General features: G+C 41.0%; 1 protein-coding gene across 1 annotated transcript in view; it reads right to left on the reverse strand.

Moving 5' to 3' along the window:
- The window catches only part of ROS1 (ROS proto-oncogene 1, receptor tyrosine kinase), a 189,521-nt gene that overhangs the window by 24,111 nt on the left and 141,057 nt on the right, over positions 1 to 24,353 (reverse strand). The window contains 2 exon segments of the mRNA XM_068233370.1: positions 16,103 to 16,237; positions 16,677 to 16,880. Coding sequence (XP_068089471.1) covers positions 16,103 to 16,237; positions 16,677 to 16,880 — 339 coding nt within the window.

Consider the following 24,353-nt stretch of genomic DNA (forward strand, 5'->3'; position numbering starts at 1 on the left):
TATGCGCTGCGCTGCAGATCCCATTCATTACAATGAATGGGATCTGCGCTGCGATTCCCAAAAATGCGTGCAGCACGCGATAGCGCAATCGCGCTGCCACGCAGCGCATATGATGGGAATGGTAGAAGGGCTGTCTATGCCCTTCTACCGTTCTTGCGTGTCGCACACTATACGCGCTGCCAAAATGCGCACGGCAGCGCGTATAGTCTGAACGAGGCCTAAGACAACCTCTGAGGCCCTCACAGAGCAGCTGTATTTGTACTGACATTAGATTACACACAGGTGCACTCTATTTAGTCATTAGCACTCATCAGGCAATGTCTATGGGCAACTGACTGCACTCAGACCAAAGGGGGCTGAATAATTACGCACACACCACTTTGCAGTTATTGATTTGTAAAAAATGTTTGGAATCATGTATGATTTTCATTCCACTTCTCACGTGTACACCACTTTGTATTGGTCTTTCATGTGGAATTCCAATAAAATTGATTCATGTTTGTGGCAGTAATGCGACAAAATGTGGAAAACTTCAAGGGCGCCGAATACTTTTGCAAGCCACTGTATTTGTTTGGTTGCCTTAGTTTAAGTCTTGTTCATTTTTTTTGTCTGCCTCCCCTCTAGGCACTTAATTGTATTACTTTACATCTAAAGAGGAATTTGCAATCTGCTCTCGCACGCATTTTCTTTATCCTAGGTATCCTATCTGTAATTGCAGAGATCTTTCTTGTGGTATACAACTGATTCCAGAGTTTGGAGTCTTTGTGTACTGTAGGAGGGACCTGTTGCATCCCCCTCACCCAAGACACCCTGTGGGGTGTCTCTATGTTACAGTATAGTCATAAAGGGGTCTTAACCCCCTTACACTGTTTAAACATAAGCCACGTAGTGGTATTATTTGTGATCCCCATATCTTCACTCTCCCACATTAAGGTATATGTATACAGGATTCAAACAATCTTCGATTTAGTAGATCCTGATGTTTCACCGTAATTTAGGACTGTCTTTTCTAAAACAGACTCCTGATACTATAGTTAACCAGTTCACCCCCAAGGGTTTTTACTCTAACGGACTAGAGCAATTTTCACTTGTCAGTGCTCCTCCCTTTTATTCCCTAATAACTTTATTACTACTTATCACAAGAAAATGATCTATACCTCGTTTTTTTCACCACCAAATAGGCTTTCTGTGGGTAGTACATTTTGCTAAGAATTTTTTTATTATAAATGCATTTTAATGGGAAAAAAACAAAAAAAATGAAAAAAAAATCATTATTTCTCAGTTTTCAGCCATTATACTTTTAAAATTAAACATTCTCCTATGGATAAAACAAACATATTTTATTTGCCCAGTTGTCCCAATTATTAAACCGTTTAAATTATGTCCCTATCACAATGTATGGCGACAATATATTATTTTGAAATCTAGGTGTTATTTTTCTGTTCTGATTTTTTTTTCTTCTGGCCATAATTACAAGCCCCTATATAAAAAATTAAAAATTAATTTTCCCCCATAAAATATAGATTAAAAAAGGCAACTATTTATTTATTTATTTGAAGCTGATTTTGTTTACAAGTGTTTTCTTTTTTTGGGGGGGGGGGGGAGGGTTGGAAGTGTAATTTCATCAATGTTATTAATAGTGTGTATGTACTTGTATATGTATGTACTTTGTATCTGTAATATACTTTTTGGCCACAAGATGGCGCTAGTGAACACTCTCCCGTATAGGAATTGATCACTTTTTTTTTTCACTTTAGTAAATGATTACAGTTTCCTGTGTTTGTGAATGGAGGTGGCCGCTGTTCGTGGTCGCGTCCATTCACTCCAGGCAGTGCGATTGGGTAGAGGACCGCTCAGTCACCCAGCACGGGAACCCGGCGGAAACGGCGGCGGTAGCGGCGCGAACACGTGCGGAGCGGCGGTGGGAATGCGCGACGTATTAAAACGTCATGTTGCCATTAACAGGCAAAAGCATGACGTTTTAATACGTTAGTTTGCCGGTAAATGGTTAAAGATACTGATCATTATGATCATTAAAGACAGAGCATGGGTTTCCTTTATGTCCTTTAATACGCATGGTCTGAACTCACCGTATAAAAGGAAATGGGTGTTTTTGAAGCTCATAAAAATAAGTGTGATGTATTATTTTTACAAGAAACACATTTCCAGAAAGGTAAAACCCTGAGGTTTTTTGACAAAAGGTATCCTACCATTTATAATTCTTCAACAGCTGAGGGTAAAATAAAGGGCGTTTCTATTGTCTTGTCAATAAGGGTAAAGTGGGAACTTAGGGACAGTATAATAGACACAGATGGCAGATTTGTCTTTGTGAAGGGCTTATTAAATGATCAACCAGTTACCTTAGCTGCAATATATGCCCCCAATTCAGGACAGGCTCCTTTTATGGCTGATATAACTGACTGCTTGCTGACATTCTCTCAAGGCATGCAAATCAAATCAAATCAAAGATAGCTTTATTGGCATGACCAAGATTCATTACAGGTATTGCCAAAGCAAGGGGAAATAGGGGACATGGGAGGGGGTGGAGTAGGGGGGACAATGTCTAAGCAGTCTGTGGACATTTTTAGGTTTACAGTTCCGTTATGCTTGTTCTAGGTGGTGATTTGAATGTTACCCTGAATCCTGCGCTAGACACTTGTGATGGGCGTTCTTCCACACGATATAAAGTATTGAACAGAATTAAACACAACTTGTCCTTGCTTAAATTCATAGATCCGTGGAGAATGAGCCACCCCTCGGAGCAAGATTTTACGTACTGGTCTGCTCTACATAATAAAGCAACAAGAATAGATTAATTTTTCATTTCTCAGCAGGATCTTCCTATATTTTTGGAGGCAAAAATTGAACTTAGAACCAGATCAGAGCTTGCTCCCATTATTCTGACCTTAGCACTGGGGGCTAAACAAGACAAAGAGTTTATTTGGAGATTCCCTGTACAGTTACTCACTGAGGAAAGTATTCAAGCCAAGCTTAAAACTGGGCTAGAGGTATTTTTTAACAGGATGTTTGCCCATTGTAAAATATTTCCCAAGCTGGACTTTCTTAAATTCATCACAGGTGGCAACATATTTACTGCTGGCAAGGCGCGTCACTGTGAAATGTTTATTTGTTGTTTGTTCCAAAGTGATTAGAAACAACACCAGGGCCCTTATGCAATTCACTCTTTCACCTGAGTTTTCTCCTAGGAGATAATTTTTAATCTTTGATTTAAAATAACTTTTCAGCACTTTACAATTGAAAACATTCCAAAAGTAGGTGGGATTTGGGAAAGTACTCTCAAACTTATTCAGAAATCAGAAATCTTTTATTTCGCCAAGCACGACTGGGTCGTGCCCGGAATTGGGCTTGGCACTTACAGGGTACTGATACACGGTACACAGTAGTTACAGATAGAGGACATGCAGTAGTAACAGAACATTATACAGAAAAAACAGAGCATTAAAGAACATGTATGCAGAGGGAGACAATGGCATAAGTTACAATACAAAAAAAACAACCAAAAAAAGTACAGTGTATTTTCTTGATTCCTAGAAGCTTAAATAGCATTTTATTGACAAGGTGTAAAAATATCAACATGGAGAAACTTAAGGAGGAAAAGTGAATTGCATATGGCCCCATGGCCCATATGTAATTTCCTTTTTCACCTGAATTTTCTACTAGGAGATAATTTTTCATCTTCTTTTAAAAATAACTTTTCAGCATTTTATAATTGAAAAGGTACCTAAAGTAGGTGAAAAACTACAATCAAAATTATTTTGAGTATTTTCTTGCTTGCTGGTAGCTTAAAGGCATTTTATTAGCAAGGTGTGGAAATATCAACAAGGAGAAAACTTGGGAGAAAAAGTGAAATTGCATATGGGCCCTGGTCTCCCAGATTGCACTGGCTGCATAACTATATAGCCTTCACTAAACATAACTTGGAGGGCAGGGTTACATACCAATATACAGCAATATATAGATATAGGAAAGATTTCTAATGCTGAAACCAGGATAATTAACCTTAAGTGGGTATTCTGAATAATTTACTACATTCTATTATATGCCATTAAAACTGTGCCTCTAACTTTTCTCCTGAATTTTCTCATAGGAGGTGTTTTCTCATCTTATCTACTCAGTACTTAGTAAGACAAAAAGTACTAAATAAAGTAATTAAGAAAAGTAATATGAAAAGAAAAATGGGACAACCTATTAGACTACTTTTTTGCTTGCTTGAGGCTAAAACGGTATTTGATTGATAAGATGTGAAAATATCTCTTGTGATACAACTAAGGTAAAAAGTTAATTGACTTTTACAAAATTATCAAATAAAAAATATGTTTTATGATTTTAGTAAAAAAAAGAAAGAAAGAAATACCGTGGGTTTTTTTCTTTTGGGTTCTACACTGGTTCTCCTCTGCTGCTCATCAGTATATACTTAAAGAGAGTCTTAAGCGAGAATAGATCTCGCTTCAGACCTCATATATAGCAGGGGCTTAACAGGGGTTCCCGTCCCCCCAACTCCCCTCTGTAATGTGGGGGAGCGCTTCCGCATTGGGGCAGGGCTAACCGCCGCAGCCCTGCCCCACGTGCGTCTGTCAGCGCGTATCTCCGCCTCTCCCCTGCCCCTCTCAGTCTTCCTTCACTGAGAGGGGCGGGGGAGAGGCGGCGATGCGCGTCTGATAGACGCGACTGGAGGCAGGGCTGCAGCCGTTAGCCCTGCCTCCAGGAAGACAAATCCTACGACCAACTTTCCGACCAACTTTTGCGGGAGGTGGGTTGGGGGTGAAGGGACCCTCGTGCAGCCGCGGGATAGCGGCGTTTTAGCAGGGGCACACGTGCCCCTGCTATATATGAGAGCTGAAGCGAGATTTTGTCTCGCTTCAGTGTCTCTTTAAAGTGGATTCGAGATGAAAAAATAATCATAACAAGAAACTTGTCTGTATATCTTATCTAAAGTTTAGATAGTTTACACAGCATATCTAGCTGCAAACAGCTTCAACATTTTATGATTATTTATTCCTGTGATACAATGAGGGCAGCCATGTTCTGTTTGTCACATTGTCACAGGCTGAGGGCAGGGAGATGCTATCAGCTTGCCTGTGTGTAAATTCAGTCCCCTCTCCTCCTCCCTCCTCCCCTCTGCTTCTGAAATCTCTGGCTAGTAACCTCCTCCTTCTCCTGCCCAGACTGAGCTCCCATAAGCCCTTGCTACAGTGCCAAGGCACTCTGAAAAAGCTGTGGGTGAGGCTTATTTAGTTTATAGGGAATTAGAGATTAAAACAAAACAAAAAAAAGTATTTGGCTTGAGGAATGCCCTATAAAATATATGAATGAAACACAATTATGCAATGAGTAAAAGTTTATCTCAGATCCACTTCAAGAAGAACCTGTACTGCATATAGAGCATATAGAGCAAAAGAGCACAGGTAACATCGAGTACACGTTTCAGAAGAAAGTAAAATTTTAGAATTTGTAAATAAAATGTATCTTCTGATTAGGTAAAAGTGAAAATGTCGCTGTTCAATTCGCCCACAAATGCTACATCTATTATTGATGGTGATATTTGTCTTATATGACAATAAAGGACCTTTTATTATAGTTAGCATTGGTTTGAATTTTAACAGTGAAAGACAAACCAAATGACTACATGTTATATTTCTTTATGTATACCTGGTGCCCTCTACTGGTAATAAGAGAGAAACTAGCAATTCAAAATATACAGTGAGAGAAACTTAGAAATCTTTAAAACCATTCCGTAGTTCTTCAGTACTTGAGTGAAGGTATATCATGCCATGAGGACTTTATAATTTTGTAATATTTACCTAATTACATTCAGCTGCTAATACATTTTTAAGTGCTGTTCCCAAATAAGCATGAATATGAGTATTACCAAAGAAGTGTGTATTTGGGTGCATTTAACTACTGCTAAATCAGTTTCATTTACACTGCTAAACATCTAAATTTAATTATTAATATATTTTCATTTACACTGCTAAACATCTAAATTTGATTATTGATATGGATGCTTTTATTTGGTCTGTTTTTTTGTTTTGTTTTGTTTTTGAGTGAGGAACAATATTTTATCTTCTGTTTTAAGACATATATTTAGGAAAAAAAACAATTTTACTTATTTATTTTTATAATGTGTTACTTTAAAATTACCACTAATTTCTCTTACATGCTCCCTTTCTGCTTTTAAATTTAGCAAAAGTGATACATGTACAGTGACAAGGCTGCATTACACACTCACATGATAAACTTGTCACGTGATGGGGGCTGCCAATTAAAGTGGTATGAAATGCGATGGTCTAAAAGCATTAAACGCGGCATAAAACGAAAGGAAAAAAGATATAAATGGTTTCCAAGCTGCATGAAGGGTTAATACTAGTGCTGGGCGTAATGGAAAAAACTACGCTTACGGATCATTACGCGTAATTTTACGCTATTACGCATTACGGAATTACGCTTACGGCGTAGACATTTATCTACGGTTCATGTCTGTAATTACGCATGGCCCTTAAGCAAATACGCGTAAGAATACCGTAATGCAGGTTGTTACGTTATTGCCTTACGCATATTTTCCTACTAGCAATTAATGCATAAGGCAATGCTCCCAAGCGGAAAAGTTGACGCATGGATCAATGTTAGGTAGCCGCCGACTTTAAGGGTTAATAGCAAAGCCCCCTTAATTGCTGAGAGCCTCAGATTTGGAGAATATATTAAGGAGATCAGAAGGAATAAGAGGAAAACATTTTTTTTCAAAAAGACCTTATAGTTTTTGAGAAAATCGATTTTAAAGTTTCAAAGGAAAAATATATACATTTAAAAACCCGCCGACTTTAACGGTTAATAGCAAAGCCTGCTTAAAATATAGGAACACCAAATTCCCAGGGTATATTAAGGGGATCAGTGGGAATAAGAGGAAAAACATTTTTTTTCAAAAAGACCTTATAGTTTTTGAGAAAATCGATTTTTAAGTTTCAAGGGCAAAAATGTCTTTTAAATGCGGAAAATGTCAGTTTTTTTTGCACAGGTAACAATAGTGTATTATTTTTATAGATTCCCCCAAGTGGGAAGAGTTTTACTTACTTCGTTCTGAGTGTGGGAAATATAAAAAAAAACGACGTGGGGTCCCCCCTCCCAGATCTCTTTAACCCCTTGTCCCCCATGCAGGCTGGGATAGCCAGAATGCAGAGCACCGGCCGCGTGGGGCTCCGCACCCTGACTATACCAGCCCGCATGGTCCATGGATTGGGGGGTCTTAGAAGGGGAGGGGCAGCCAAGCTTTCCCCTCCCCCTCCGAGCCCTTGTCCAATCCAAGGACAAGGGGCTCTTCTCCACCTCCGATGAGCGGTGGAGGTGGAGGCCGCGATTTCCTGGGGGGGGGTTCATGGTGGCATCTGGGAGTCCCCTTTAAAAAGGGGTCCCCCAGATGCCCACCCCCCCTCCCAGGAGAAATGAGTATAGGGGTACTTGTACCTCTTACCCATTTCCTTTAAGAGTTAAAAGTAAATAAACACACAAACACTTAGAAAAAGTATTTTAATTGAACAAAAAACATAACCACGAAAAAAGTCCTTTAATATTCTTAATTAACCATTAATACTTACCTGTCCCCTTAAATAAATGATCCCTCGCAATAGCCTCAGAAATGTTCTATCAGTTACAATGTAACAAAGTTATTACAATGTAACAACTTTGTTACATTGTAACTACGCCGCACCCGACGTCACTCGCCGCTCAGCCACCGCATACACTTACGCGTCCTTGCAGGACGCTAAGTCCCCGCCGGCTCCCGCTGTCCACCCCGCCCACATCTGTCACCCACATGTGGGTGACATGTGGGTGACATGTGGGAGAGGCGGGGAGGGCAGCGGGAGCCGGCGGGGACTTAGCATCCTGCACGGACCCGACAGAGCTCTGAGCTATATAGCTCAGAGCTCTCTAAGCATCTTTGAATTTAGGCTCCAAGGAGCACCATTGGTCCTTAGCAGACCAATGGGGTTCCTTCTGATTTGAATACTTTTTCTAAATGTTTGTGTGTTTATTTACTTTTAACTCTTAAAGGAAATGGGTAAGAGGTACAAGTACCCCTATACTCATTTCTCCTGGGAGGGGGGGTGGGCATCTGGGGGACCCCTTGTTAAAGGGGACTCCCAGATGCCACCATGTACCCCCCCCCCCTCCCCCAGGAAATCGCGGCCTCCACCTCCACCGCCCATCGGAGGTGGAGAAGAGCCCCTTGTCCTTGGATTGGACAAGGGCTCGGAGGGGGAGGGGAAAGCTTGGCTTCCCCTCCCCTTCCGAGACCCAGCAATCCATGGACCATGCGGGCTGGTATAGTCAGGGTGCGGAGCCCCACGCGGACGGTGCTCCGCATTCTGGCTATCCCAGCCTGCATGGGGGACAAGGGGTTAAAGAGGTCTGGGAGGGGGGACCCCACGTCATTTTTTTTTATATTTCCCACACTCAGAACGAAGTAAGTAAAACACTTCCCACTTGGGGGAATCTATAAAAATAATACACTATTGTTACCTGTGCAAAAAAAATGACATTTTCTGCATTTAAAATACATTTTTGCCCTTGAAACTTAAAAATCGATTTTCTCAAAAACTATAAGGTCTTTTTGAAAAAAAAAATTCCTCTTATTCCCACTGATCCCCTTAATATACCCTGGGAATTTGGTGTTCCTAAATTTTAAGCAGGCTTTGCTATTAACCGTTAAAGTCGGCGGGTTTTTAAATGTATATATTTTTCCTTTGAAACTTTAAAATCGATTTTCTCAAAAACTATAAGGTCTTTTTGAAAAAAAAAAATTTCCTCTTATTCCTTCTGATCTCCTTAATATATTCTCCAAATTTGAGGCTCTTAGCACTTAAGGGGGCTTTGCTATTAACCCTTAAAGTCGGCGGCTTTTTTATATTATACGGGAGCGTAATATTACGCGATTACGGCAGACTGTGTAATTTCAATAGGAGTTTACGGTCTTACGCGTAATTTGTTACGCGTAATAACGTAACCTACGGTCTACGTGTAATTAATTACGTGTAATACCGTAACCTTATACGTAATGCTTACGGTGCATTTGTAGTGAATTACGATGCGTAATTACGCTAATGCGTAATTTCGGCCCAGCACTGGTTAATACTCAAACATCTACTTTACTCAGAAGCTAATTGATAAAGATTGCCATTGTCATATGAAAATTATCAGAGTGATGAGCTATATTAAGCTTTGTAAACAGTGAAGAATAGCTTCTGCTCGGTGCAGGGGGAAGCAGAGAACTTTCTCTACTTTGTTTGCACAACAATTACTTAATAAGACAGAAATCAGATCATTTGTTCTGCAACCGGAAATGTTATCAATTAACTTCAGTAAAGTGTAAAGGGGCCAATACACTGGTCGATTTCAGCCATCAATCAATCGATCGATTCTACAGAATAGATTGATCGATCAGAAGTCGATTCTATAAAATTCCCCATTCGATCGATTTGCGGCCGATTTTGATTGATTTCGATCGATTTGATCTATCTGACAGGATGGAAAATCTAGGTCGATCTGTTATTTCTGCCAGGGTGTAGTATTCAATCATCCCTGCCGTGTGGTCTTATCACTCTCGCCATTTTTGCCACTGTTCGCATTGCTGCACCCTGTCATGCTGACAGCAGAGCTTCCACATATCGGTCAAGAGATGATTTTTATTGGCTCCTGACCACGTGATTGCTGTGAAAATATACTATGGGACCTTCACACACTAATTTTAAACCCCCTACAACAACAGTTCAGAGAAGTTTTGGATAAGGTCTAGCATGGGTACAGGTATCTCCAAATGTTGCTATTCATGCCATTTAGTAATATACAAAGTTTATAAATCCTAGGCCGACTGCTACTATAGTTCCCACTACAAGCTGGGGTGGGACAGTGTGACCATGTCTGTTTTGTACTTACAGGAGGAAATGTAAAAGAAAAAAAACAGTATACCGATAAACAACAAATAAGAAACGAAAACCTAAATACAGCAGATTCTGAACTCTTTTACTCACATATGCGTTGCTGCTATCAGCACTTCATGGAAGTTCATCAATCACAACCCTAATATTGTGGGTATGGCATTTATTTCATGGAAAGCATTGCCTGAATTCTTATACACATATACTGATATGATTCATCACTCCCAAAGTGTGAATGGCATTTTCTGTGCATGTTTGTTAAGGCATTGCTGGGCTCAGATTGCTTTGGTCCCGAGCTGGCACAAAATCTATTTTGTAAATCACTCATGACTGACATACTATCATGCTCACAGAAGACACATTGGGGATGAAGGCAGATTATTTTAACTGTAAGCGAACATTTGCTTTCTATATATCTGTACACCCACATCTATCCTGCTAGCAGAGCAGTGCTTGGAAGTGTCTGGGTGTTCTAATCCTCACTTTAATTATTTAGTAGTCTGCTTCTAAGTACAGACATGGGACAAGGGACTGTAGGTCTTTTGGTGTATAAACAACTGTAGAGCAACATTTTGAGCTGGTGCCTGATAATCATTACACACTGACAGCACACTGGCTGAATTCTTCACCTGGCAACCCTCTGCCCTAGGTCATGGCCTTGTGCCTCTGCAGAAATCTGTCCTGCTTAGGACTGAGACTTTTATGAGGCTGAAACTTTACATGACAAGTGTTTGCATTTATGTTTGGCATGTTTGCAATATAGCAATTACAGCAATGCAGTGTGATTTTAAAGGGTGGTTCATAAGTAACCTATCATCTTACTTAACCACACCTATGAAATTAAAAGAACATTCCATGTTGTGGAAAAAGGGCATTTCATGCTACCCCTTCTAGTAACTGTTGCATTGTTAGTTGGTCAGCAGGAATAGCTGAACACGCATCTGCCCTACTGTTTGTATCTGAATGCCTATGGCACAGAGACTGAGTAGTGCTGCGGAGCAGTGTATTGTTTGCCTGTTCTAGCGATATGTTATTTCTTTTCTTCCTGGCAGTTCCACACTCTGTACTTCCATACTTCCGTCTCCTGATCACATGACATACCTTGGGAGCCTGAGGTATAGAGCATAGAGCATCTGCTGTCAGGGAGATCAGAGGATAGCACTGAAGCTAGCAGGTAAATATTAAACTGCTCCACTACGCTACCCTACCAAAGGGGGGAAGACATCCACTCAGTCACTAGAGCTACAGTACGTCACTTAGTTTGAGATTGTTCAAGAAATGCTAAATCTTAATAAACAATTTGCCCCACAACTTAGACTATGTTGCAGATTTTGGGTCCTTTCGTGACTGTGTTTGACACCCCTGGCCTATTGTCATACTTGGAGGTTGAGCCTCCTGGGTAACCCTTGAGTGTCAGTGTGGTATATTCATAAAAACTAGGTAAACTTAACACAGGGCAGTTTCTAGGCTAAATTGCACCCAAGGCGAGGGTGTAAAAATTGCACCCACCGCTGCAGTCTCGCAAACCCAGACTACGCCCCCAGTATAGGTGGTCAGGTATGGGTGCCTCATTATTGGTAGCCAGGCATAGGTGTCCCCAGTATAGGTAGCCAGCTGTAGGTGTCCCCCAGTATAGGTAGCTGGCTAAAGGTGCTCCTAGTACAGGTTAGCTAGGTATAGGTGCCACCAGTATAGGTTAGCTAGGTATAGGTGCCCTCAGTATAGGTAGCTAGGCATAGGTGTCTTCAGTATAGGTAGCTAGGTATAGGTGCTCCCAGTGTAGGTTAACTAGGTATAGGTGCCTTCAGTATAGGTAGCTAAGTACAGGTGCCTTCAGTATAGGTAGCTAGGTATAGGTGCCTTCAGTATAGGTAGCTAGGTATAGGTGCCTTCAGAATAGGTAGCTAGGTATAGGTGCCAGTATAGGTAACTAGGTATAGGTCCCTTCAGTATAGGTGGCTAGGTATAGGTGCCTTCAGAATAGGTAGCTAGGTATAGGTGCCTTCAGAATAGGTAGTTAGGTATAGGTGCCAGTATAGGTAACTAGGTATAGGTCCCTTCAGTATAGGTAGCTAGGTATAGGTCCCTTCAGTATAGCTAAGTAGGTACAGGTGAAGTCAGTATAGGTTAGCTACCTAGCGCAGCCCCCCCCCCCCCCATATAGGTGATGGAGGGGGGAACGGCGGCCTCACTGTGACTCAGCAGTGGGTAGGGGGGCCGACTTCTCCCTCTCCCCGTGGCCCCCCTCCATGCTCCCCGCTCTTTGCGGAGTAAGTGCAGTGCAGTGGTATGCGCAACTCACCTCCCTTCCCGCTCCAATTGCGGCTCACTTGCCACGCTGGTCTCCTCCATCTGCATAGCCGCTTATACACTCTCTACTTCCTGATTAGCAAGATCTATTTTGTGAACCACCAAAGTGAAGGCTATCAGTAGAGACTAAACAAGAGATTAGGTGTTATTGAAATTTACATGTCGATTGCCATTTTCCTCTGTAGAGCTTGCATGGAAATGTCAGAAATGCCTTGCCAGCTGCACCTACTTTGGTGATTATTAATGGCAAGGGACATTCTCTCACCCCACCAAAATGGGCAGCACCACTCAATTCTCAAAGAATGTCAAAAGTAAGACAGGTATTTTTACACTTATATACAAATTTAATTTCATTGTTTTGTAACAAATGAATAACTGCATTAAAGTTAAGCCTGGTGCACACATCGAATTTTTATTGGCCAATGATTGGCCAATTTTACCACCTGCCTCCAGTAAACAGATTAGTAAACATAATAAAACAGATTGTGTAGGTAAGCTCTCATACTACACAGACGTGGTAAAATTGGACAAGCATTAGCCAATCAAAACTGGAGGTGTGAACCAGGCTTAAGAGTCTGTTTTCTCCTCAAGATCTGCTTAGAATACTAATTTTTATGGTTGTCCAAAGTCCAGTCTCAAGTGCTATCCGACCTATAGCTTCAACTTCTTAAAGATATTGTCAAAAAATCATAATTCTGCTTCATTCGCTATTTTGATGTTTAAAACAACAATCTTCCTTTAAATGAATTATGGTACATGATTTAATTTGTAATGTTGCACAACTGTACTAAAGGCAACTTTTATGGAGTCACATAGATAACTGGTTAGTACATGTTTTTTTTATTTTTCAGCTGATTTCTCTGTGTCAATAAAGTGTGCAGATAAGTTACCATTTTTACTAGTGAATTAAAGACATTCGCACTATGGGATTGAACGTGTTGCATCTTGCTACTGCAGGAATCAGTGCTTTAAGAACGGAGTTAATAGCTCCATATCAAATGCCAAGACTATTCCTATGATTGCGCTTCATATGTTTAAGCCCTAAACTGATCATTGATGGATTGTTTAGGAAGTGACAGCCTGCAAGGGTGAGGAAAAAAAGAAACGATTAATGGCCCTATCCTAAGGCCTTCATGTTCAGAACTATGTTTAGGATAAATGGAATTTAAAGAATTCAGGACTTCCATTAATAACTAAGTGTAATGGCAACAGACAATATAGTTAACTGACAGGAGCAGCATACAGGCGCTGAGTGCTAGGTCAATCCCATAAAAAGAAGTTTAATGACCTAAGCAGCTTGCCCCTGTGAGCCTTGGGCTCTGCAGCAACAATATGTCTTATTTCAACCTATTTTTACATTTGTGGGCCTTTTCAGCAAACAGAACTCTGTCAAATTTGCAATTACAAAATAAAAAGGGCTGTCTTTTCACACTTTTACTGCCCTGACTCCTTATTGATAATTTGAATTGAGTATTCACTTATCAGTGCATAGGCATCATAAGTGCAAGTACACGTCACAACAAAATGCAGAATGACATATCAAAAGCCACTCCATTAAATCTAGTAAGGAAAACTGGCTAACTACAGTATCTCACAATAGTGAGTACACCGCTCACATTCTTGAAAATGTTTTATCATATCTTTTACGTCTCTGAAGATGTGACACTTTGATACAATGTAAAGTACTCAGTGTACAGCTTTTATAACAGTGTAAATTTTATGTCCCACTAAAATGACGCAACACACAGCCATAAATGTATAATCCAGTACCCAGAAATGAAGTGGCCGCACTATGACCAAGACTACAGTGGGATAAAAAAGTATTCAGCCCCCTTGTAGTTTTCCACATTTTGTCATATTACTGCCACAAACATGAATCAATTTTATTGGAATTCCACATGAAAGACCAATACAAAGTGGTGTACAGGTGAGAAGTGAAACGAAAATCATACATGATTCCAAACATTTTTTACAAATAAATAACTGCAAAGTGGTGTGTGCATAATTATTCGGCCCCCTTTGATCTAAGTGCAGTCAGTTGCCCATAGACATTGCCTGATAAGTGCTAATTACTAAATAGAGTGCACCTGTGTGTAATCTAATGTCAGTACAAATACAGCTGCTCTGTGACGGCCTCAGAGGTTGTCTAAGAGAATCTTGGGAGCAACAACACAGTGAAGTCCAAAGAACACACAAGACAGGTCAGGGATAAAGTTACTGAGAAATTTAAAGCAGGCTTAGGCTACAAAAAGATTTCCAAAGCCTTGAACATCCCACGGAGCACTGTTCAAGCGATCATTAAAAAATGGAAGGAGTATGGCACAACTGTAAACCTACCAAGACAATGCAGGACAATGACCCTAAACATAAAGCCAGGGCAACAGTGGAATGGTTTAAAACAAAACATATCCATGTGTTAGAATGGCCCAGTCAAAGTCCAGATCTAAATCCAATCGAGAATCTGTGGCAAGATCTGAAAACTGCTGTTCACAAACGCTGTCTATCTAATCTGACTGAGCTGGAGCTCTTTTGCAAAGAAGAATGGGCAAGGATTTCAGTCTCTAGATGTGCAAAGCTGGTAGAGACATACCCTAAAAGACTGGCAACTGTAATTGCAGCAAAAGGTGGTTCTACAAAGTATTGACTCAGGGGGCTGAATAATTACTCACACCCCACTTTGCAGTTATTTATTTGTAAAAAATGTTTGGAATGATGTATGATTTTCGAACCACTTCTCACATGTACACCACTTTGTATTGGTCTTTCACATGGAATTCCAATAAAATTGATGCATGTTTGTGGCAGTAATGTGACAAAATGTGGAAAACTTCAAGGGGGACGAATACTTTTTCATCCCACTGTGTATAGCGGTTAAACAGGACAGGTTCCACACAGAACAAAAGCTAAGAAAGGGGTGGAGGAGACCTTCCATATTCAACCTATTTCTCCCAAAATAAGTGGGAAAGGCACCAAAATCATTTCTACATGTGTGAGATTTGTGAATAAAGTGATGGGCACAAATGCATTTTGGATACTTATGTAGCAACAAGGCCAAAGGCCCATTTAAAATTGGGCGCTAGGCTCTGGCCGCGACCTCCCGCAATGGCTCTCCCTGGAAAAGCCGCGCGTGCACATCTGCGCACACGCCTATACCCCTTTCCCCTATAGTATTTTCCACTATAGCGATTCGATTTTCTGTAAATCGCTTTTTGGAGCAATCTTACCTGCGATTGTGCTTCAATGTTAAATGTTAAATGCAAAATTGCAATCACATAAAAAAATTGATGAAAAATCGCAATTGCTTGCATTTGTGATTTTCTTTTGCGATTGCTAATTGAAAAAGGCCCAAGGCAAGGTTTACAGTGGTGCATTGTGGTGCAATTTAATGTCCTCTTTGTAACGTATCTTATTGCACTGCAATGTACCACCTATGCAACATTCACAGTGCAGAGGGTGCATCACAGCTTGCTGCATCATAATGCACTATATGCAGTGCGTTACTGATAAATGGGCTCGTAACAGAGGAGTGATGCACACCTTTCATACACTGTATGCTTCACTGAACCCAATGCAACACGAGCATAATGTGTGGCATCGCTGTCCTGAACCGTTGCATACCTGCTGTCACAGGGAATGCAATGCAACAGCCACCGTGAATGTGGCCTAATATATGCATAGGTAATCTCTAACATTAATAAAAATTTATTGTAATAAAGTGTGCTCTATGAGAGTGCATCATGAAGATAAACACAAATTCAAACTGACAGAAATGTGTTACACATGTGTTTAATCCTTTAACATGTTACAAGAACTAGTGCAGTTACCAGACCCTTTATACTCACATGTCATCAGGACAGTTATCTGGTGGATCCATCCTCTGTCCAGAGCGTACATAGTGTATGACCTCCATGTTTGAATATCCCTGGTAAGGCTGCTGACCCAAAGTAAAGATTTCCCATAAAAGAATACCAAATGACCTATTGTAAACACATAGAAATTATGTTACAGTTGTGTGATAAAGGTATGGTGTCACAGTACATCAACATTTTGATAGTATGCTTTTCCTATGATGCCATGCTGTGCTGAGTGTGCTTTTAACAGTGACAGAAACAGTGAGAGACATGTTGAGATAAGTGCTTCAGAAAACAGCACTGTAGATGACCCAAGTTGAGTTGGAGAGCTCAGATATGCTCTTTTGCATAGATAACAACTGAAGTTTCTTAACTCTTCCTGTACTGGAAATAATATGAGACACATACAGTATTTGTGCCATTAATGTTCTATTTCTTAGCTGTACTAAACATACAAATCGTTATATCATAAGTTTATTTTCACTTCAGATTCCCTTTAAAACAGTAAGACTAACTATTTTTTTAGAAATGATTCTCATCACACTTCTGAGAAGGTGGATCTTACCATACGTCAGAGCGAGTGGTGAAAATACCATCAATTAGACTTTCCAGGGCCATCCATCGAACAGGAAGGAGTCCCTCTCCCCTCTTTCTGTAATAGTCACTTTTATACACATCTCTAGCAAGTCCAAAATCCCCAATTTTTACTGTCCTCTCTGGGTTGTTGTATCCTTTCACAGAAACCAAGCAATTCCGGGCTGCCAAGTCTCTGTAAAAGTTAAATGTGTTATCATTCAGCACAGCCGTTCAGAAAGCAACAATAAAAATTATGCATGCATGCATGTATGGAGTTGTCAGCCATACTATCTCAGAAAAAAAACACATATATAAGAAGATAAATACTTTCTCTACTTACATAACATATGTATTGCACTCTCCGCGTTTTGAGTTTAGTGATTTTTATATATAGTAAAAAAAAAAAAGAGAAAATTTACTTAGGATTTTCCATGCACGACATTTACTCTTTAACCTATTTTGGTTCCTGGACGTAGAAACTACGTCCAGGAACCATGCGCGCTACCGCGCGCTCCCGCGGCCGATCGCGCGCGTGCACGCGCACTCCCGGCCGCTGATTCGGTAGCCACGGAATCAATGTATCAGGCTATGGTGCCCGATCACTGATTCCTCTCCCCCGCTGAAAAAGCGACAGCTTCTCTCGGAAGCTGTGCTTTTTCTGGCCGTTGCGTCCCCCCTGCGTCACTCTAAGCGTGTGTTACGCTTAGAGTGACGTCATGTAAACAAACACATGGCCGCCATCTTGTGGCCAAAAAGTAAAACTACAACTAAAAGTAAAAAAAATTAAGAACAACACACAATTACATTATAAAACTATAGTTTACATCCCATCCTCCCAAAAATACCCAAATAAAATGTTTAATATAAAAAAAAAAACAAAAACATTACAATAAAAAAAAAAAACATGTAAATATTTACCTAAGGGTCTAAACTTTTTAAATATCAATGTAAAGATGAAATATTTCTATTTTTTTTTATTTTAAACTTGTAAATAGTGATAGATGCAAAACGGAAAAAATGCACCTTTATTTCCAAATAAAATATTGTCGCCATACATTGTGATAGGGACATAATTTTAACGGTGTAATAACCAGGACATATGGGCAAATACAATACGTGAGTTTTAATTATGGAGGCATGTATTATTTTAAAACTATAATGGCTGAAAACTGAGAAATAATGATTTTTTCCGTTTTTTTTCATTTTCCTCCTGTTAAAATGCATTTAAAGTGGCTCTTAGCAAAATGTACCCCCCAAAGAAAGCCTAGTTGGTGGCGGAAAAAAACAAGATATAGATCCGTTCATTGTGATAAGTAGTGATAAAGTTATATGCTAATGAATGGGAGGTGAACATTTCTCAAGTGAAAACGACGGAACGCGAATGGGTTAAAGGACTTACGAGCCCAAAATCGTTAAGCTCTAGGTCCTCCCCCCATGATCCACGCTACTGTGCGTGGATCAGGGGGAGGCCCTAGAGCTGCGCAGCCGCACTCACGTGTAAGCGGACTGCGCAGCCGCGGCCAGCTTCAGCGGAAGGAGAGCCCGACCCCGTTTATGGGGTCGGGAGCGGCACGGGGGTCCATTACACTGCGGGGACCCGGCGGAACTGCACGGAGGGCGCGGATGGCGTCCTCTGTGCATTTAAACGTTTATAAGGTACTTCACTTTTTTAACGATTTTGGGCTCGTACGTCCTTTAACCATTTTAGCCTTTTGGATGGGACTTTCACGTTCAAAAGGCTGCTGCTGCGATGCTGCACGCTCCTGCACGCGATCGCGCGCGGGCACGAGTGCCCCCGTGCCACCCCCATTAGCATGGAGATCAATGAATGAGAACATTGTTCCCATTCATTGATCTAAGTCCTGATCTAAGTCCTCGGTAGAGAAAATGATGGCTTCTTTTCAGAGGCCGCGGTCTTTCTGAAAAACAAAATTACGTCCTCCTTGTTGTTCCTGTAAGCAAGCGTGCTCGTTCACAGGATAGAAAAACAAAAAAATCACTGTGGCCATCTTGTGGCCAAACAATAAAACTACATGCACATACATTTTTATTACAAAAAGACACAATAAATTACATTTAAAATTAACTGTTTACCTCCCACACCCAAAAAATACACAAATATTTTTTTTACTAAAAAAAAAAAAATTAAAAAAACAACAATTTAAAAAACAACTACAAATAGTTACCTAAGGGTCTGAACTTTTTCAACCACTTCCGGATTCTTGGAGCGTATATACACGCCCCTGAATCCTGAAGTGTATACCATGGAAACGGGCGCTCGTATGAGCGGCCGTTCCATGTCAGTTCACGGAGGGTGTCTCCGTGAACACCCTGCGAGCCGATCGGCGGCTCGCAGGGTAAATGTAAACACACGGGGAAGATCTTCCCCGGTGTTTACATGTATACGGCGCTGCTGCGCAGCAGCGCCGTAGAGGAGATCGGCGATCCCCGGCCTCTGATTGGCCGGGGATCACCGGCATCTGATAGGCTAAAGCCTATCCCATCAGGCGCAGGACGGAAATCCGTCCTGCGCCGCTCACAGGGGGAGGGAGAGGGAGGGAAGGGGAAGGAGGCCAGGAAGCGCTGCGGAGGGGGGCTTTGAAGAGCCCCCCCCCCCCCGCAAGCGCAAGCAGCCGGCGGCGATCAGACCCCCCCAGCAGGACATCGCCCTGGCTGCTAGCTGATCTGTGCTGTGGGCTGGAGAGCCCACGCAGCACAGATCAGCACAACATTTCATGGTGTGGAAGTGGTTAATATCCATGTGAACTAATATTTTTAAAATTATAAGCTTGTAAATAGTGATATATGCAAAACTAAAAAATGCACCTTTATTTCCAAATAAAATATTAGCGCCATACATTGTGATAGGGACATAATTTAAATGGTGTAATAACCGGGACAAATGGGCAAATAAAATACGTAGGTTTAAATTATGGTAGCATGTATTATTTTAAAACTATAATGGCCAAAAACTGAGAAATAATTAATTTTTTCAAATTTTTTCTTAGTATTCTTGTTAAAATACATTTAGAAAAAAATAATTCTTAGCAAAATGTACCACCCAAAGAAAGCCTAAATGGTGGCGGAAAAAAAATATATAGATCAATTCATTGTGATAATTAGTGATAAAGTTATTGGCGAATAAATGGGAGGTGAAAATTGCTCAGATGCATAAGGTGAAAAAAAACCTGAAGGCTGAAGTGGTTAAGGTCTAGGCAAACAGGCAGTTGCTGACACCTGTAGGAGGGAGCACCACACAGCTATTTTTAGCACGCTGTGTTTTAGGGAATTCTTATATACAACTTGTAGTTTCATTAACAAAGGGATGGATGGTATTTTCAACACCTAAATAGGTGCCATTAATTATGTTAACCATCAAGAAAGCAGCTTTCACCTTCTGAATAGCATAACAGCAATAGGGAAATACTATTGTACAAACAAATTTTAATACTTTGTAATATTGCCAGGGAAAAATTAACTCCCAAATACCCCCCGCACTCACATCTGGAAAAACATTCAAATTCTTGGGCTCCACTATAGGCATCTAAACATATCGGTAGATGGGTGCCCACGGTGCTTGATATATAGTGGGCAATGTACCAGCACTCGCTATTTGCCAATCACCCAAATTTACGTTCCGACACCCAAATACCGATATTTTACATTGGCGCCTATGGTGGCGCCCAGTTAGTCCACTTGCACCACCCTTTTTTACTGCTTTGGAGTGTGATAACGTGGCAAGTTAGTCAATTATCAAAATCTTAATGGATGGATGTATTTTTTCAACCAAACTATGTAACTATGTAACCTTAATTTAATACATTATGCCTGCCTTTACAGTTTGCTGTAGTTGGCTTTAGCAATATGCTAACATTTTTACTTCTTTGTGAAACTGACACTGCTCATCACATGGTTGTGTACTACACATTTTGTCAATCTAAAGGTGCCTATTAACGATATGATATGTTCCTCAGATGCAAATCATTCGATCAGATTTGTGGGATTTTAATAATTGGAAAGTAATCAATTGTTCCAATAAACGGGTCGATTAGGACACTTTCTCTCTTAAGATCTTAAATACAACCTTCCAATTAACAAAACTGTATTCCGATCATCCATAGAATCATTTTACATTGATTTTCCATACATTTTGTTTGTAAAAATCTGACTCAGCATGGTAGCCGTACATTTAAATTTAAATGACTGGCTGGGCACATGATTGCCAATTACGATGCAGAATCAACCTGATCTGACATTATGGTGCATTTGTTACTAGACATCATGAACTCCAGTTCAGCCTACAGACCATTATTGATTGTGGAGGGGGATAAGGGACAACCCTTCCCAGACTGCAGGATTAAAAATAGAGAAGGAGGAGTGCTCCATAGTGTGATACCGCTTTATTAAAACAAATTGCGCAAAATAAAAATTCACTTACTAGATGCAAGTTGACTATGAGCTTGTAGTCAGGCTTTACAGCCTTAAAATCATGCCTTGGTGAGTGCACTTCAAACTGCCGTGGCCATCGGAGTTGAATGGATCGGATGGAAAGCGACCCTAGATGCTCCCCCAAGGGATAAAACGTGTGCCGTTATTACACGTTTCGGCGTTCCACGCCTTCGTCAGATAACGCCGCCAGCTCGCACACAAAAGGTTTAAATACCCTCTGTTTGGAGAGAAATGTGAAATGAGGGAGGGGTAGGGGCCAGAGTGGGCTTGTCCTTCCCTGTGGGAGTGGAGTTGAGAGGGGCATATTGGTAGGTGAAGACACCTGTCAGTCACCTGTTTGTTGGAGCGCTCACCAAGGCATGATTTTAAGGCTGTAAAGCCTGACTACAAGCTCATATTCTACTTGCATCTAGTAAGTGCATTTTTATTTTGCGCAATTTGTTTTAATAAAGCGGTATCACACTATGGAGCGCTCCTTCTTCTCTATTTTTGTTTTCTCGGCTAAGCCTTTCTGACAGCCGGGCCTCAAAGGAGCAGCTAAAGTGTGATCCAATTCAGCCATCTTTGATTATCGCCCTAGCAGCGCAAGATTTCACATCCTTTCCTGCAGGATTAAAAATGCTGTGCAGCAGTTTAAAGAAGCTCTCCATGTACCAGGAGATGGATTACTGAGAGGGTATGTATGGATTACTGAGAGGGTCACTATTGAGTTAACGGCACTCCGAGCTCCACTCCTCTCCTATACTAGCACTGTATTGATCTGAAGAAGCAGCCCTGAGCTGCGAAACGTATTGTCTTAAGTGCTTAAATAAATGCAATTGAAATTATCAGTGAGTTGATCTTCATGAAGGTAGACCAACACTTGTCTTCATGTTTACAGGAATACAAATTATTTTATGTACTTTGGGTATCCTTCTATCACCATTGAGAGCTCAATGACCTGTAAACATATGAATGAAATTGGATCCTCAATTACTATAGGCACTGACTTAAACTTATGTAACCTTTATTCCTTTCCATTGTACAAGTAAGCATTGTATAATTTCATAGCCCTGCTTTATACTGCACTATATGTTTCTTGTTTCGTGAGGAAATGATTGGAAATTGCACACATGTGCATATTTTTATTTGCCAGTAATGCCTGCAATACTAGACTAATTTATGTAAATAATTTAAATATTAAATAAAGGACTAATTATTTTACTTGTCAAAAAAATGTGTTTAAAGAGTTAAATCATTATTATTATTTTGTATATGCTGTTTGATGGCTTTTAGATTACCTGCAACCTTAAAATATATCACTTATAGGTTGTCTGGACAGGAAGTGATGGAAATTCATATAGACAGGAAAACAGAACCGCAATAAAAATTCAATAGAACTCCTTACCACACTTACATCTAAAGTAAACATATTTTCCTGTAATTGGACTTTTAGGGCCCTTTTCCACTACAGCGTTTGCAACTGCTTAATCGCAAAACCGCAAACCGCTAGTGATTTTAAAATCGCTACGGTTTGCTTCTTAACATAGGAATCGCGGTAGGTAATTTCCACTACCGCGATTCGTTTTTTACTTGATCGTGATCGCGCCGCGGAGCGACTTTTGCCGCGATTTTGCTATGCAGTGCATAGCATACCAAAATCGCGGCCGCGAACGTCGGGGAATCACCGGTAATTGCGATTCAGCAATCGCTAGCATTCAGCGTGAACGCTAGCGACTGCAAGTGGAAAAGGGCCCTTAGCAGAATTAATAATTAAATTTGAAGTCCATGGAAAAAAGAATTATATATAGTTTTAGATAGCATAGAAATATACAACACAATAACATTTGTAAAACAACTTTTCTCCCATAGGTCTCAAAGTGCATACAGTAGGTGTGTTGTGTCCCCACTGAATAGTTTTCCCTTCATTTTCTGTCCCTGAAACCTCCATGGTTTTAAAATGAACCCCCTATGTTCCCTAGAGCAGACAACAAGGGACAGGAATGTAAGATTAATAAGTTTTAAAAGGAGAACCCCAAGAAGTACTAATATACCAGGTATGGCAACTACTTACTGAATACTGTTCACATATAATTACCTTTGAAAGACTGCTTAACCACTTGCCGACCACCCACAGCCGATGGGCGGCAGCAAAGTGGACGGCGAAAGGACCACAATACGCCCATCGGCGTTGCGTCCTTTCGGCATGTGCGGGGAGCGATCGCGTCAATGATGACGCGCGCTTCCCCCGGCAACTGGCTCCGCCCACCCGCGACGACTACCGGTTGTTAACCCCACGATCGCCCCATGCAAAGCGTATAATACGCTTTGTAATGTATACAAAGCGTATTATACAGGCTGCCTCCTGTCCTGGTGGTCCCAGTGTCCGCACCCAAACACACTGATCTGCCCCCTCCTGCCCCCTGATCGCCCACAGCACCCCTCAGACCCCCCCCCCCAGACCACTGTTTGCACCCAATCATCCCCCTAATCACCCATCAATCACTCCCTGTCACTATTTGTCAACGCTATTTTTTTATGCCCTAAACCGCCCCGTGGGGGCTCCTGATCACCCCCCCCCCCACACACCTCAGATTCTCCCCAGACCCCCCCCCCCCCCTGTGTACTGTATGCATCTATACCCCCTGTAATAACCCACTGATCACCTGTCAATCACCCATCAACCACCCCCTGTCACTGCCACCCATCAATCAGCCCCTAACCTGCCCCTTTGCGGGAAATCTGATCACCCACCCACACCATCACGGTTTAGGGCCCCTAAAATGCCAGGGCAGTGTAGGAACCCCACATTTTTTTGTCACAAGGTAGTGAAAAATGACTGTGAAAAAAAAAAATTCCGCTAACTTATGACAAAAAATAAAATCTTCTATGAACTCACCATACTACTAATGGAATACCTTGGGGTATCTTCTTTCTAAAATGGGGTCACTTGTGGGGTTCCTATACTGCCCTGGCATTTTAGGGGCCCTAAACCGTGTGAGGAGTAGTCTAGAAACCAAATGCCGCAAATTGACCTGTGAAATCCTAAAGGTACTCATAGGACGTTGGGCCCCTTAGCACCGTTGGGGTGCAAAAAAGTGCCACACATGTGGTATCGCCGTACTCAGGAGAAGTAGTATAATGTGTTTTGGGGTGTATTTTTACACATACCGATGCTGGGTGGGAGAAATATCTCTGTAAATGAACAATTGTGTGTAAAAAAAATCAAAACATTGTC

The sequence above is a fragment of the Hyperolius riggenbachi genome, chromosome 4, assembly GCF_040937935.1.
Source record: "Hyperolius riggenbachi isolate aHypRig1 chromosome 4, aHypRig1.pri, whole genome shotgun sequence".
In the NCBI taxonomy this organism is placed as follows: Eukaryota; Metazoa; Chordata; class Amphibia; order Anura; family Hyperoliidae; genus Hyperolius; species Hyperolius riggenbachi.